The 16,314-nt window shown below is 42.9% G+C and overlaps 1 protein-coding gene across 1 annotated transcript in view; it reads right to left on the minus strand.

Moving 5' to 3' along the window:
* The window catches only part of Tmem26 (transmembrane protein 26), a 43,883-nt gene extending 29,121 nt beyond the window's left edge, over window positions 1–14,762 (minus strand). The window contains exon 1 of the mRNA XM_004632081.2: window positions 12,760–14,762. Within this exon, the coding sequence (XP_004632138.1) occupies window positions 12,760–12,950 (191 nt within the window). The 5' untranslated portion in view covers window positions 12,951–14,762. The remainder of the gene's footprint in view (window positions 1–12,759) is intronic.
* Window positions 14,763–16,314: the final 1,552 nt, after the last annotated feature.

Raw genomic sequence — 16,314 nt, forward strand, 5'->3', positions numbered from 1 at the left:
CTTTTTTTTTCTTTTACCATTTTGTACGTTTTAAAATCTGTAACATCCATGAACTCACTACGGGTCCCTGTCCAGAATCACATGTTTTGTATCATTCCACTTCAGTTAATCTGAGAAGAAAAAGTCTACAACGGCTTTATAGCAAACGTCTCCCCGTATTGTGGACGCTCTTTGGGGACTGTCCTCGGCCCGTGTCCCCGTCCACACCCGGCTCGCTTTCGGGCGAAGGCAGGCCTTCCTGCTACCCTGAATGGCCCTCGTCACTGCCGCCTGCTTTGGTAGTTTGCACGCACATGCACACACGCTGTCCTCAGGAAAGTTCCTTGACCGCAGCCCCGGGTCGGAAAGAGCCCCCTCCTGCGATTCTTCAGCTCTTCTCCCCCGTCACGTCACGGTGTTTCACCGCCCCTTCAGTGGATGTCCGCTAAGTGACAGTTAGACTGTCTGAACTGAGGATGGACGGAGTGGCCGTGCACACTATTAGCACCCGAAGGCGGCTGAGCTGCGGCTCCCAGCGACTCCCACGTCCTGGGAGAAGCGCCAGCAACTTTGAAGGCCTGCATTCGGGTTCTGCCTCTTCCTTTCCTCTCTCTTCGGAAAGTCGCGGCCTTCCCTGAGAGCTCCCTACGCAGGTGGAGGAAGGCGAATGGCACCGAGCTCAAGCAGCCCGCGGTGGCCGCCCGGGGCTCGCTGCAGCTGGCCGGCCTGCTGCCCACTCCTCCGCTGCCCCGCGATGACTTCAGTTTTGCATCCCCGTTCTCAGGGCTAACCCTGCTTCCGATGGGCGAAAGGCAGCCTGCGGTGCAGAGGACAGCGCTCCGCCCGCCTGCCCTGCGCTTTAGGCCTTTGCTGTGGCCCGGCGGGCAGCCTGCACGGGCTCGGCCCGGAGCTTCCCCTCGTGGCCTCCGGGCGCCGCCCGGCCAGGCCCGCCGACCTTGTGCTCCACGCAGCCCGCTCCAGCGCTGGCTCGCCTAGCCGCCTTCTGGCTCTCAAGCAGCCTTCACATGTGTGTCTTCCCGGAAACTGGTGCTTCCCCCGGTCCCCAGCACCTCAGGCCAAGTGCACAGATCCTCTAGAATCCCACAATGTGCAAGTCAAGGATAAATTTCCTCTTACTCCAGAGATTTTCCAAATTTAGAATTATACGTATGGATGAGTATGCGCACGTTTACTGCCATCAAATTGTTGTTCGCTAAGAATTTTAAGCAACAGAAGCACAAGAATGGTGTGCTCACAGTTACAGCCTTTTCTCCTTCCAGAGCCTGGCGTTTGTGGGCTGCTCACAACCTCTTGTGATTTAATAAGACTCTAGAACATCTGCGCTCTCAACTTTCTTGACACTTAATGCTGGTTTAGCTAGGAATCTTATCTTGAAATACCATCATGTAGGGCCCGAGCACATGGCTCAGTGGCTGATGCACCTGCCTGGCAAGCTCAAGGTCCTGAGTTTGATTCCTGGGAGCAAAAAAGAAACAAAAATATTGTATGTTGGTTTTCATTTGAAGTTTCACTGAAGTAACAGAATACTGCTCTGTTCCTATGGAAGTTTTTGTATATTTCATTGTGACCTTATAGCTACTATTTGTTGGCTTGAGGTTTTATAGTATGATAATTATCCATGCAAGTCATTTTGTTTTTTAATTTAATTTAATTTAATTTTATGTTTTCTCTGTTTTAGGGAAGGATCTACAGGGTGTTCTGGGTCTCACTATGTAGATCGGACCCATAGTCGTTACAGCCTCCCAAGTGCTGGGATTATAGGCACATGCGCCACCACGCCCAGCCTCAGTGCGCCCCTGGGGTGGGGTAACATGGCAGACCTGGGGATCGAACCCCGGCCCCTGTGTCTGCCTAAGCAGGCGCTTTAATCCACTGAGCTATTTGGCTGGCCCTTTTGCAATTCATTTTGTGAACTGAGCAAAGTATGAATTGTAAAAATTAGTAACCAACTCTGTTCTCATCTTTTGTCCTGTAATTATAAATATTTTCTTAGGAAAGACATTTCACTGTAATGTTTAACTGGATGCTATCAGGAGTCAGTAGGCAACAGCACTTTGTTGGAAGAATACCACAGAAGGATCTGGAGAGCTCAGAAATAACTTACATCTGCTTTCAGGTACTTCTTTATAAAAATACAACATGCTACAGGAATAAAAATTATATATATGTACGTATAATGTATATTAAACATATTATAAATTACATTATAATATAGTAATATATATATATATATGTATTTGCAAGTGGAAATAATTTGCAAAACTGGTAGTACCCTATCACCAATGAGCTAAATGCCCTGAGAAATGCAGATTTATTATGATTTCAATAACTATTCTCCTATAAGAGTACTGAAGTTGCCTTCGTTAATACTTTAATACCAAATTACTTTGCCCAGCTGCTTTCTCTAGATTAAAACCTTCCTAAATAATTCTTTCATTACACATTAATTTGGGGGGGTGTCACATTCCACAACCATTAGCCAAACTAATTATCTCCACGGTACATAAGCAATATCTCAAAAGTATTTTTCTTTATTTGTTTTTGTATTTGTTAGTTAAATTCATCTGTTTTATTTTGTTTGCTCATTAATCAAATATGTATATAGGTCTTGCCTCATACTAAATGCTGCGCTGAGCACTTAAAGAGCTATGCTTATTGCTTCTTCCCACTTCATTTTATCCAAAAATAGCCTATCAGTTATCATACAAAGTTGTCATATTCATAAAATGATTATATCATGACACTTAACAATTTAGTCTTGCAATGCATTTTATTTAATTCAACTCACAATTAGTCTAGAATTAAGTTTCAATTTAGTTCTTTGTAAAAGTGACAATTATTGTTATTTTCTTATTGAAAAATTAACATTCATTTTTAAAAGCATATAACAATGTAAATAAGCATACAGGGGAAAAATTAGCCATAATGCCATCCACTACCCTGTTTAGTTTTTCTCTTTCTGGCTTCTAGCCACACTATCCTGAAAATGGATAGTATTTAAGTAAAGCAAACTTGCTGCTCATAATTTGCTTCTACATGAATCTAGATTTTACTTGTATTTTCTTTCTTTTTTAAAAATTAATTTATTGAGAAACAAATAGCAATGAGACAGTTTCAAAACAGGTGAGTACAACAGTTACAATAATTAATACCTTGCATATTGTTGTCTTCATAGTGGTTATGCACAGTACAAGATGCAGACATGATATCCTGTCCAAACACTATTAGTACAAATCTTTCTTCTCATTGAATTAAGAAAAAGTAGCTGTATATCTATCCTATTTTGTGTATACGGTTATTTTCTATGCTGCAAAACACAGTAGAGTTGCTAGAACCAAGATTCAAACTCTCATTTAAAGTACCTGAAGTATCCTCAATAAGTGTTCTGGAACATTCTATGCATTGGGTTTCTTTTAACAGAAATAAAGAAATGAAGTCAAGATACCATCTTCTGAGCCCCTGAGTCCTGTCTAGGATTTAAGAGTGTCTGTCCTCCTTATGTGTCAATTGGTTTTGCTATGTCAGCCTTCGCATACACGATTTCTATTGAGGTCATTCAGCAAAGCTTTCTCTATCTGTGTGAGGAGGCAGCGTTGCACAACATGACAACCTCTGAATTTTACCTACCTTCCTGAAGCTCCTTGAAATGATCCCAACACTTCTGCAGAACATGCAGTCTCTGAATGCTTAGAAAGGCACTTGACTGACCTAGCCTCTGCCCATTGCTTCTCTCTCTCTCTCTCTCTCTCTCTCTCTCTCTCTCTCTCTCTCTCTCTCTCTCTCTTTCTCTCTTTCTCTCTCTTTCTCCTTCTGTGCTGTACCAGGAATCAAACTTGAGACCTTGGGCTTGCCAGGCAGGCACTTGTGCTGCTGAACTACTTTTGTGGCCCCTACTTATTTTTCTTAACTAGCAATTCCCTCACCACCACATCCCTTCTGAGAGCCCTTGGTGTGTGCCTGCCCATGTACAAGAGAAGCTATAACTGAATGGCAGAAGCTCAGCAGAAACCCCAAGGAAATGGAAAATTAGATATGGACTAGGTATGCTTTAATAGGTGCCAAGGGCAGATGATAAGTTTGTTTCTCTGTGATCTTACAGGAAAGTAAACAAATAATAACACAAGAGACAGAAAGCAATGTCAAGGGGGTCAGGAATACCCACTGCAGTGTGATTGTTCTTTGTACTTCTAAAGCCTTTGAGGAATGCCAACATTTAGGGACTGCAAAGGAGAAATACACCTAAAAGTGAATCTTAAGAGTTCGTAAGGGTGATTTCCATTATTTTTGTTGCCAGTTTTTAAAATAAAATCATAGTCCCAAGTTATGATATAAGCTGAAAGCAAAATGAGTACTCCATACACCTCACTGAACCTGAAAGGTCCCAGGAAGAGGTCTGAAGCCAGCACAAGCCCTACAATATTTCAGTGTATGCACTGCTAAAGCAGTCATAGGGAGAAAATCTGAATCAATTTTAGGATCTATCATGCTATTTTTCTCATAAAATATATCTGAGATAAAGAAAGCTATGCCATCTTCCTAAATGAACTGGTTCCACAGGAAACCCTAAGTACCGCTATCATAACACTTCCTTGCCCTGAAAAACCTGTCTCTCCTCCCTGCTCCTGTATCCCATGGGCCACTTGAAAGCCCAGTGCAGAAATCACTCATCTCTGGCATTCTCCTGGTATGAAAAGCCGACCTTGCTGAGTGCATCTTCATGCATCAGCCTTCCTGTAGTCTGGGACTTCACTGGTGGAAAATTATGTGGTCCTCAGAATGCTATTTTGTGTTGTTTTCATGCAGCTGCATATATTTTTTATATTCCTTCAAGAACACTGTAAGAGCGTGAAGTATAATAAATACTTGTTTAATGAATAAGTGAACGTAAGTTGCTGGTGACTGTAGAAATCTTAAGGCTCTCTGAGAACATAAAATGCATTATGAATGTTATTTGTGTAATGCTTTATTTTATTTCTTTCTTTATATGACAATATATTTCATTTCTGTTCTAGAGAAGAGGTTTTTTTCTTTACTATGGGACCCAAACCTAAGATAGTCTAGATTTTTTCTCCCTTTTTTCTGCCCTTTTACAATCCGTTTCTGTTTTTACAAGGATATCTGCTTGTGCAAGAGTGTCTCTGGGCTGCGTGTCTGCATAAGACTATTTCTATTACCCTCACCCTCATCGCAGAATCATCCTTGTCACCCGCCAGTGGGTCAGCTGGGATCAGCTACCCAAATTATGAGGGAGAAAAACAACGCCTTTGGCCTTTCATTCACCAGAGAGAATCCTCATTCTAGTAACTACAGGCAAAACCCACTTAGATTATCAAATGCGGAGCACAATAAATAGGGTCACACTCCAGTTCCACCAAAACCTAAAAACTAAAAATGAATAAATCAATGGGGTCATGGCCTAAGGGGAGGACTCCGCACAGCACGAGCAAGTGTTCAGTCCTGGCCAGGAGAGCCTGAAGGCGTGGCTCCCCTGTCTAGAAAGAGCAGCGACAGCAGCCCCAGGCCACGCAATTGCAGCGTGCACCTCACCGATCGCGAGTCCCCACCGGATGCTGCGAGTGCTCTTGTGATTTACTGTCCTTAGTCGTGACTCTAAGCAAATGCAGAGCCTTGCTGCACCTCAGTGTCCTCAGCCCGAAGTGGGCACATGCGCGGGCACGGATTTCTCAGCCGTCTCAAGGACGGCGTGAGCGGGCGGCCAGGAGGCGGGAAGGGGTGCCCTCAGCGCAGGACAAGGGATAGCTGCAACCGCTGCCACTGTCACGGGCCCCGGCACGGCCCCGGCGTCCTCATCACTGCTATTAGCCGAGTGCCGAGAATGGCCCAAGCCACATTAGCAGGCTGCTCCGGGTACACGAAGACATTTGATGCGACAGGAGGCTCCGTCTGGAAATAAGAAAGCAAAGGAATACTGCAGTACCCAAGCAGGGCTGGCAGCGGGGCTCATGTCAAGCAGATTTCCTTCGCTTCTCAAGAATAACTAATTTATATTCTCAGAAGTGTGTCACGTTAAGTAAATTGTATATTATCTACTCCTTGAGGTCAGCCAGATAAACTGAAGATAAAATATAAATACCTTAAATATCTATGGTAGTAGGTATGTACTCTGAGAAAAATCATAAAATCAGTACCCACCTTGACTTGAGAGTATTCACAATCCTTGTCTCTTTAATATTATTTTAGAGTGCTTTTCAAAAAATATTTTATGGTATGTGCATTAAAACTTTTATGTTGTCTTAAAGGAAAAGCTACTTTTCTAAAATAAATTTTATTTTATTTTTATTTATTTATTTTGATATAGCATCTCGCTTACAGTTCTGCCTTGCAGTGATCCTTCTGTCTCAGCCTCTCCAGCGATGGGATTATAGGTGTGCACAACCACACCTGGTTTTGGGGTTAGCATGGCCTGCCCAGGGTTCCAGGGCTGGCAAGGCATACAGCACTGGGGAACGAACTTGCGACCTTGTACTGTCTAGGTATGCGCTTAGACCACTGGGCTATCTTCTCAGCCTTCTTTGACAAAATTATTCATACCCCTGGGGCTTCACTCTCCGGAATATCAGCACTTCATAGAAACTTCAGGAGCTAGCAGGGCATGCATTCAGAGGAAGTAAAGTTTGATAAGCATGAATTTTCCACTATTGGAAAAAAATTAAGCAACTCATTGATGTTGAGATTCTGGTATTGGATGTGTAGTCACGTCACTGCCACGAGAAGACCAATGCATGGAGCCTTGGAGTAGTGCTATTTACACTGAGCTACCTGAGCTGCCCATAGCAACCTGTGCTTTAGTTTTCTCTCAGTCAAGAGCAAAAGGCTGTAAAACAGTAATAACCCTAATGCTCAGTTGTAGAGGCCTTCATTGATATACTCGTGCAGAAAAGGCATGGTCATCACTCCAGGGCTCATTTTCTTGGAGATCCTAATCTAAGTGCACACATATTTGTATTGGTTCCATGACCATGGTGAAATAAAAGAAGAAAACAGACATTTTTGTTGAGACTACAGCACAGGTCTAACCTGAGGACAAGAGTCTTCTTTCTCAACTATGACTTGAATTACTCAAGCAAACTTATTTACTGATAGTACTCAATGTTTGCTTCCAAAAATGCAAACTCAAGTCACATTTTACATTGAGGTAAGGGCTCAGGCTGCAAAGAACAAATATGCACAGCATGCTGGAAGATAGTATTATAAAACTCCTAACATATCACAGGCAAGGTTGATAAATATAAGGTAGACTGGACGATGTTACTGGAATAACTAAGAGGCTAAGGCCCGATTTCAGGAAATCTGGACCATAAATATGAAGAGAAAAAGAACTAGTCTATCTTCTCGGTGAATTTCCAGTGCCCAAGTTGACCATATGGAATTTCCAGGACACCACCCCAAGTTCTTCTCTAGGGACCAAAAGGATCAATGGGGGTGGGATGTGTGTGCACGCTTATTTCCCAACTTTTTCTCTGGAACTTTCATAACCATTTTTGGTGAAGGAAAGCACATATTTTTAAATTCTACAGAATTAGATCATGCCAAGTTCTCCTGTACTGCTCAAAACTTCTTAATCAAGATCAGACTTTGTACAGTAAATAGCTGTCAGATCAAGATTTTTAAATTTCACTGTTGAACTTTCCAAATGCAATTTAATAATCAAAATAGATTTCATTAAAGTTTTTACAAAATTGGTTTGACATTGAGATCAATTTAAGACAAGATCCCTTTTGATTCCTTACTGGTCTTTTGTGTTCTCCAAGGACCATCTCTGACCATCTGGACCATTTCTATCATGCAGTAACTCAAATGAGGTATGGCAAAGTTTTGAAAACCAGGAAGAAAGCTTTATGAGAGCTTGGGGATAGAGGAGAGAGAAGACAAGAAGCCAAAGAGGAAAGAAAGTTAGTATCGATCACGCTTGTGGGAGTATGTCAGAAACATCTACCAGCACACAAAGGTCTCCCTTTTTCTGGCTTTTGTCTTCTTCCTTTTCTTTTCTCTTCCAGCTTCCTCTGCTCAGCCCCTCATCGCTAAGGCCACCTTCCACCAGTTTCTCTGATCCACGTAGCGGAAGCTTCCTCTGCGCTCCCTTCCTCCACAGCCCGTGCTGCTTAGGTCTTCATTCATTTCTTTACTTACTTATTGCATATTAATTAGGACATTTGTTTATTAATTGCCTGTTTGGTTATTTTCTGTGCTTCTTGCTTCAAATATGAGTTTTTGAAAGCAAGAATGTGTCTAATTTAAGTACTTTCTGTCTCCAGCTCCTGTATGCCTCTGTCCAGTTTTTCCCTCACAACTCAGGTGAATTGAATTCAACTGAAGCACCCTCCTCCATTCAGGGTTCCTAAGAGAGTTCCTGAGAGTTTAGAGCCCTTTCTATTCTCTCTTCCTCTTACTAATGATAATCTTGGGTGAAAAGCTTTAACAGCCCTGTGGCTCAGCTTCCTGATCTAAAAACTGGAAGAACAGAGAGGCAGAGAAGTGACAACGGCTGTGAAGATTCAAGTAGACTTCTATGGAGAACATTTGGAAGAACCAGGAACATAGGAAGTGCTAAGTACGTATTATACTCTTATTCTGTGCATTTGAGCACTAAATCTAAACATTAGCTTTTATTTTAAAATTTTAGTTGTGTTTGTTTCCTGGTCTTTTTTTCCTGCTGGGTCACACAATATCAGGTATTGTATGTTTGTGTATTCATCAATTCAATATGTAATCAACTGACTGAATATAATAAAAGAAAAGTAAAAAGTGATAACACAGAAAGAGAACCAAATAGGTCAGTTTTTGCCAATTAATTAAAAAAAATAGGTTTCATTTGCAGCCTTGTGCCTCTTAAAACACTGGTGAACAAGCTCAGTGCTCAGATTTCTATGATTCTGCCAGTAAATTTACTTACATTTTCACTTATTCTCAAACACTGCCTGCTTTCAAGTGAACAGTGTTACAATCTTGGTGATTTTTCGCTCTTCTGAGGAAGATTTCATCACTATTGGCTGAAAAGCAACTAAAATATTGTCTTGTATTTGATTTTACCTAAATGGAAATTCACAGATCCACTGGATTGTTGCCCAGACAAGTGAAAATAAAATAAAATAAATTAATTTAAGTAATACTCATTTCCATCTTACAAAAACATAAGTGATTATGCAGGTGAAATAAATACTAAGTAGAAAAAGAGCAAATTGTACTTGCGTGTATTTGTTAAATTTAACAAGAGTTGTGTCATTGGCTCTCCCTCTCAATCCTATAGGATTCCAACAAATTCAACTTCTCCAACTGGCAAGTTAATAGTGTTGATGTAATGCTGCTTGTCCCTCGACAGCTGAACTCAGCAACTCCAGTTCTACTTTTGCTTTCCAAGCGTAGCTAAAGAAACATTCCTTGGGCACATGTAATATGCGTGTTACATTTTAAGAAATTTGGCTCACATTTTCCTCTATAACACTGTTGCTTGAGCCATTATTTCTACAGATTCTACTTGTTTGGGTTCAAGGTATAATTTTTAGTAAAAAAAAAAAAAACCTTAAAATACCTCAGAAGAGCACAAAGGAGGTGCATGGATCTGATGTTCAAGCAAATGAGATTTTTCATCACATATGTACACAGACTTTACCGCTCCAGTTTTATTCTATTCTGCCCATTTACAGAATTGGAGGGTGACTATTGCTGCTGCCGCTCCCTTGAGTTCCCTCCTCCTGCCCTTCTTTCTTGTATTGCACTTCTTCCCCTTCTGTTCCTCTTCCATCTCCTCTTTCTCCACCTCCTCCTCGTTCTCTTCCTTATTAATGCTCTTCAAATTATTGAAACATCATTTCTCACTGACACGAAGGACAATCCTATTCCAAGTCTACTTTTGTGAAATGAACTAAAGCACACCTTGCTCTGAGCTGATGACATATGATGAACGTGCCAACTAGGTCAAAGCTAGCCCATTAGTTTTTATATCACCAAAATAATATATAATATGAATGCATCACATTTCTTCATCTATTCCTCTGATGGACAGTAAGATTGTTTTCAGTTTTATTTTCTACTCACATAATACAAATCAGTGTTATTTTGGAAACTGTTGTCTTTTGTATGGGTGTTTACATATGGAGATTACATTTCCATGGAGTAAACTTTGAAATATGACAGCCATGAGTCAAACATCTAGCAATATTTTTATAGTTCTACACATAGATCTGTATTTATTAATATTTCCTTTATAAAGGTAGAAGAAATAGTGCCACAGTATAATACCTTAATGACTCTATCAATGTAGATTGTTCTGATGCAAAATTGTTCTTAATATTCGAGAGCAGCAAGCAATGCCTTTTTTACTTAAAATACCTTCAACTGAGAAATGAAATAGTTCCTAAATCTAAATTCTTTTCTGTTGTTACTATGTTATTTCACAGATAACTTACTGCACTTTTTAGCAATGCAACTTTTGATTGCTTTTACTCAAATTTATAACAATGTTGTGTGAGCTTCATCTACAGTACAGATTACCATAATTGCACAGTTAGCTGTATCTGGTAATATCAAAGCATTTCCAATACATTTGGTAGAACAAAACACTGCTAGCCACATTTCAATTTAGACTGCTTTCATTTGATCCTAAAATTTTATAATAACCCAAATCTAACAACTTCTTTGATTACTTCCAAATATAAATTCAGTTGTTGTGTTGAGCCAGCAAGGCTCTTCTTGAATTGATGTTACAATAAGTCTGTTTTATGACATACAAGTGTTTTTTTTTATTTTTTAATTCTAAACCAATGGCTGATTGGTTAGTCTCTCAAGCAAAGTTGCTCCACTGGTACAGGCACAAAATGTGCCTCGTTGAGATGATAACATTTTAATAAGAGCAAAACAAAGGGAAACATGGGGAACTAGAGAAGACCCTTCCTTTTTTATTCACTGACTATTAGTTATTTTATAATCCTTCAACAATCTATGACGTGTTTACAGATTAAAATTCAATGCTCAGAGGCAGAGTAACTTGTTCAAGTTACCACAGAAAATTAGTAGGAAAGCCCATATGGTGCCTCAGTTTTGTCTAATTTTGAGGTCTATAATCTAAGTACCAGCACAGTGGATTCTCTGCTTGACTCATTGACCATAATCCGTTTTCTCCAAACATTCTTGGATTAAGCAGTACATAATTTGAATCAGTAACCAGTCATGAGCCGGCACAAAGCCAAAGCTCCTTTGGCTCTGGTACTTCTACACCACTGGAATAAATCTGGCTGGCTCTTGGGGAGGAGGGCATGATTTCAGGTCTGCTCAGTTGCTCCTTTCTGCAGTTGATGGTTTCCTAGAAACGTCAGTGGTCAGTGGCAAGATGACTTTACACATAACGTTTTTCAACCTCAGACTTCATCTTGCTGCTATGGAAGATCTATATATGTAACGCATTAGTGCTACTGAATAAAACCTTAACGTTACAGAGCTTGATGGACGGACAGACACTTCCCTTCTCTTTTGTTTCTTCAACTCTGTGGTTAATTTGGAAAGCTAACATCACTTTTCTTTGAGTTTTCCAAAAGGCATACTGGAAAGTACCTTACTTAATGAACTACTTATGAAAAGCAAAGAACTAGTAAAACTTCATTCTTCATTGTATTAAATTAATAGTGCTCTTGAATGAGCGCTGATTATTCTAGAAATTTTTCATCAATAGGCAAGACTCCTATCATCTTCCGAAGTACCATATTTTCTTCTGTGCTGTCATGAAATACATATTCTTTTGTGGTTTAATGTGAAAGACTGTAGAGGGTTTTATGGGTTTCTTTTTTTCCTCTCTGAATTTGATGGTAAACTATAACATCAGAATACATGTAAATTTTAAATTGGCTAATAGGATTGTTTTTTAGCATTAGGTATTTTTAAAAGATTACAAAGCGTGAAAATAGCTTTAATGTTACTTTAATACAGGAAGAGGCCTCACTTGGAGAAGTTTCTGGAGTTTATGGGTGGGCTTGGGGGAGGTGCTTTGGAAATGGCCAGAGAATCTTTTTGTCTATTGTCCTGCCATTCAACGCTCTGGGGAGGAAATAAAGCACCAGGCAGAGTTGGGAGCTCCTGCACCTCGGGGGTAAGGCAAAACCACTGCCAGCTGGCTCCTCCACCGACGCGGCACCCGGCAGCCCGGACCTGGTGAGATAGGTTCCGAGGCGGCGGAGCCCAAACACGGGAAGCTGGTCCCGCACCGCAGGGCTCAGGGTGCCTGTGGCCCATGGGTTGGAAAGCTCGGAAGCCCGCAGCGCCAGGGGCCGGGAAGGAGGGAAGAGTTGAAACCGAAGCTGTGCGGCCCGAGGCTCCTCTGCATGCCAGGGCGCACACGGCGCACCTCCCTTTGAAGGCAGTTGAAGCCCAGAGAAAGGCGCAGCACACCTGCGCTCACGCACGCAGAGCGCCCAGCGCGCCATGCACCCTGAATTCCCAAGTCGGGGCGCCAGCAACCTCCCGCGCAGTGCAGCTCTGTCTGGGGTACTTTCTGCTCGGCAGAGCTCTCCCCACATTCCCGCTTTCCATGTTCCAAGTTTCCAAACCCTGGCTGGCTGTGCTCAGGGTGCCGAGCTTCCCGGGCACCTGGGACCCTATGGTGCCGCGGACGCTCCCCAAGGACTTACAGCCCTTCAGGCCTCCAGAGCTCTGCGGAAGACAAAGGGGTCCGACCGAGCTCCGTGGCTGCTCGCTAGTGCCCCAGGGACAGCACCCAGCCCGCGCCCTCCCGCCCCCGGGAGTCCTCACCATTTGTAGCCTCTGCCACGCTTGAACTTGAGGGTGAGCACGGTCTCCAGGACGAGCGAAAGGTTGAGCAGCGCGAGCAGCCAGTAGCGCGGTTCCTGCATGACCACGGTCACCCGCCAAACCCCGGCCAGAGAGTGCAGCAGAAACAGCAACCGGGTGGCCAGGGCGTTGACAAGCACCAGCCCCTCCATCCCGCCCGCGGCTGCTGTCCCAGGACCGAGAGCGGGGCTGCCCTCCCCCACCTGCCCCAGAGTTCTTAAAGAGGGGCGACTCCAAGCCCCGCTTTCTTAGAGCTTGGAGCTTCTCCGGGCGTCTGGAGCCTTCCCGGCTCCCGGGCGTCTTCTCCGGAGCCGCCCGCCCCCTCCTAGCCCCGGGCGGTCCTCATCCCGGGTTATCTCCGCCCTCGGACCCCCTGGCCCGCAGGAGTCAAAAAAGGGGGTGCGTACACCCAAGGTCAAGGTACTGCTGCCGGGAAGGGGAGCGCCGGGGCACCTCCTGCCTGCTCCTTGCCCAGCACTTTCTGGGATCCCCTCCCACGTCTTGCAGGAGCGCGCTGTCGGTGATTTCGAAGCTGGGAAGTGGAGGAGCCAGAGAATCCGCAGTCCAAGCAGTTTTAGCAACGCAGTTCCTGCCCGATTTGAAGAACTGAAACTTCCCAGGACCAGAGAGCCAGAGGAGCTGGGCTGTCTTAGGCTCTCTGGCTGGTCCATGCTGGGCTTAGGCCCCCTGGCCACTCTGGTCTTTTCACACCCTGTCAGGATCACTCCACTTTTTCTGCCCCACCACCACTAGATGAGGGTAGGAGACACAGGACACGGGAAGGGAGGCAGGAAGCAGAAGATAAATCCATGAATAAAATTAGAAGGTGAGATTCATGGATAAGGACCCCCCCCCACTCCCACCTACCTCTGAGATCAGGGACCATTGATTTTAACTCTGCTCTTTCCAGCTCCCAAGTAAGAGGAGATTGAATTCACTTTCTCAATTCATCTTCATCTTTGTTTCTTTGTTTGGCTTCCTATCCACTCTATTGCTATTTACTTAACATTTTCTCTAAAGAAACTCAAATTTTTACTAGCGTAAATTTATTTTTAAAAGAACTTTTCCATCGTGTATAAATTGAAAGCCCATACAGTTGACTACAGGTAATTACAAAAGTAATAAAAAGAAAATGAACCCACTAGCTATTATCACCTCCAAAGCTCTGGGCTTCAGATTCCCCTTTCTTTGCTATACAGGGAGTTAAAGAAATAACAGTGGTATTACTGTGGATAGGAATCTTTTGTCCACCTTGGTAATACTGACAGAACAATGTGATGGGAGTGCTTAGATTTATTCAGCTTCTAGAAATCAAGCTGAAAAATTGAGTTAAAGGATTGTCTCCACTAGGAGACAAAAGACATCTAACTGCTTAGGAAAACTCAGAAGTTATTTTTAGTCCTGAGACCTGGGAGAACTGGTTTATTTGAATTTCCTGATCAGCATCTGAGTTCTCCGCATCTACAGGAAACCTAGCAATCATTTCCTGAGGCTGTTTATTGCAGCGCACTGCAGTGCAGGCTGAGGGCTCAGTGATGTACTGTACGAGGCCTTGCCAAAGTGGCTGAGGGGGCCGCAGCGCCCGGAGTCAGAGCCCCAGCGCCCAAGCCAGCTGCCAGCCCGGGACTGCTGGTTCAGGTCTTTCATCTGGTACAGCTGTGGCTTTTATATTTTTCTCACTGTAAACTGAGTATTAATCCTGTCTACTTACAGAGCTGTTGGGAGATTGGCTGGCTTAATCCATGGAAAACAGCTGATAGACATATTTGACAGACACTGGTGATGGCTGCTAGGTTGAAGAAAGCCAAACAAATGGCTGCTGTTTGTTTTGATATGAGAGAAGGAAAACCAAGAGTGCCCACCACAGAATGTGAACTTCCTAAGGCCCAGCCAGCGTTCTTCAGAAACAGCTAGGCTTTACTACTTTTTAAAGGAGGGAGGGCGGCAAGATAGCTCAGCAGACTAAGCACCTGCTCAGGCAAGCTCAGGGATGGGGGTTTGATTCTCCGCCCCACATGCCACACCAGCCCCACCGCTGGGTGTGCTGACCTGGGCACTGGGACCAGGTGTGCTGGTGCATGCCTATAATCCCAGCACTATGGAGGCTGAGGCAGAGGAAAACTACAAGTCCGAGCTGCACAGTGAGACCCCATACTGTGTACATTAAACTATAAATAAATAAAAATAAAGGAGACAGGGACAGGGGGCTCCCTAGTGAGAAAGTGTTAGTTAAAAAGTGTTAGAGATTACTTGCAAGAAGCACTTGGGCTTGGATTCGGTAACCTTGAGGCTTAAGAGAGTGGGACTTGAGATTGGATATTGTCAAAAACTGCAATGAACTTTATGGTTGAGTGCCTTGATAACTCTAATTTACATAGAGAAATGTCTGATCACTTTGTGTCTTGTACCATCTTCACGTTTTGATGTTTTGAAGCATAATTACAAATCAGTCCTGTTTATGTCTTGATCTATCACAGCCACAACTTGGCCTTGACCCTTCCTGGTCTTATGATACATTTCTATGATCAAACGGAGGCCAACAAGTCTGAAGGATGGTGGCAAACCAGGCTCCGGCTGTCAAGGTGTGCTCTTCCTTGGGTCTACTAGGAAGAGCTTTCTGGAAGACACAGGGAGGTGTATCTGACATCTTTAAAATATCATTGCTTTTCCATATTTTAAAGGTTTAAATGCAGTTTAGGTGGCCTTGACACTGAATCTGAAAAAGAAAGCCATCATCAAAGAGAATTTAAAGATTATTTCTTTTTAATTTTCTTCTAAGCCTATTTAAAAAGACTGGAGGCTTTGAGAAATACCTCGAGACCTCCAACCCAATAGCTCAATAATCTTCTAAAAAGAAGAAAGAATTAAACAATTAAGAAAAATTGCTTTGAGTCTGGAGGAGACAAAGCTGAAGAAACAATTAAATATGCATGGATCAAATAATCACAACAGGATAATTATGAATATAGTCAAAGATTTGTATCAAGTAAACAGCAATGACTTCCCATAAAAATGACAAAGGTAGAGTCCAGGGGACCTCAGCATCTCACATGCCATTGACTTGATATCTTTTGAACTACTGAGACATCTGCAGAAGAATCTGGAAGGTAATAACCTTTTTTAAGTTTGTAATTATGAAAAGACTAGACAGAGTTTTGTAGGTCCATTAGCAGAGATCACTTAAATTTGGAGTTTAATCTCTTTTTATCTTCCATGGCCACTGAGTACTATCTCAAATAAACTGGCCAATCTTGTTATTACTGGGGCACATGAATTGCCAGACCTATGGAAAACCCTGTGTACTTTCTGGTCGGCAAGTGGGGCCACTGGCTGGGTAAGTACTGACAAATCTGCATGAGCATCTATTAAAAGTTTAACAGGCTTTCTCCTTATATTGGCAGTTAACATGGGTTCCCTCAGGCTGAGAGGGGAAGACCCATGACCATCTTAATCTGAAGCTTCCTCTGACTCCATCATGACCATTTTTCTTTCCTTCTCTAGTAGTTTTGAACATTT

This window comes from Octodon degus, unplaced genomic scaffold, assembly GCF_000260255.1.
Source record: "Octodon degus isolate 3935 unplaced genomic scaffold, OctDeg1.0 scaffold00046, whole genome shotgun sequence".
In the NCBI taxonomy this organism is placed as follows: Eukaryota; Metazoa; Chordata; class Mammalia; order Rodentia; family Octodontidae; genus Octodon; species Octodon degus.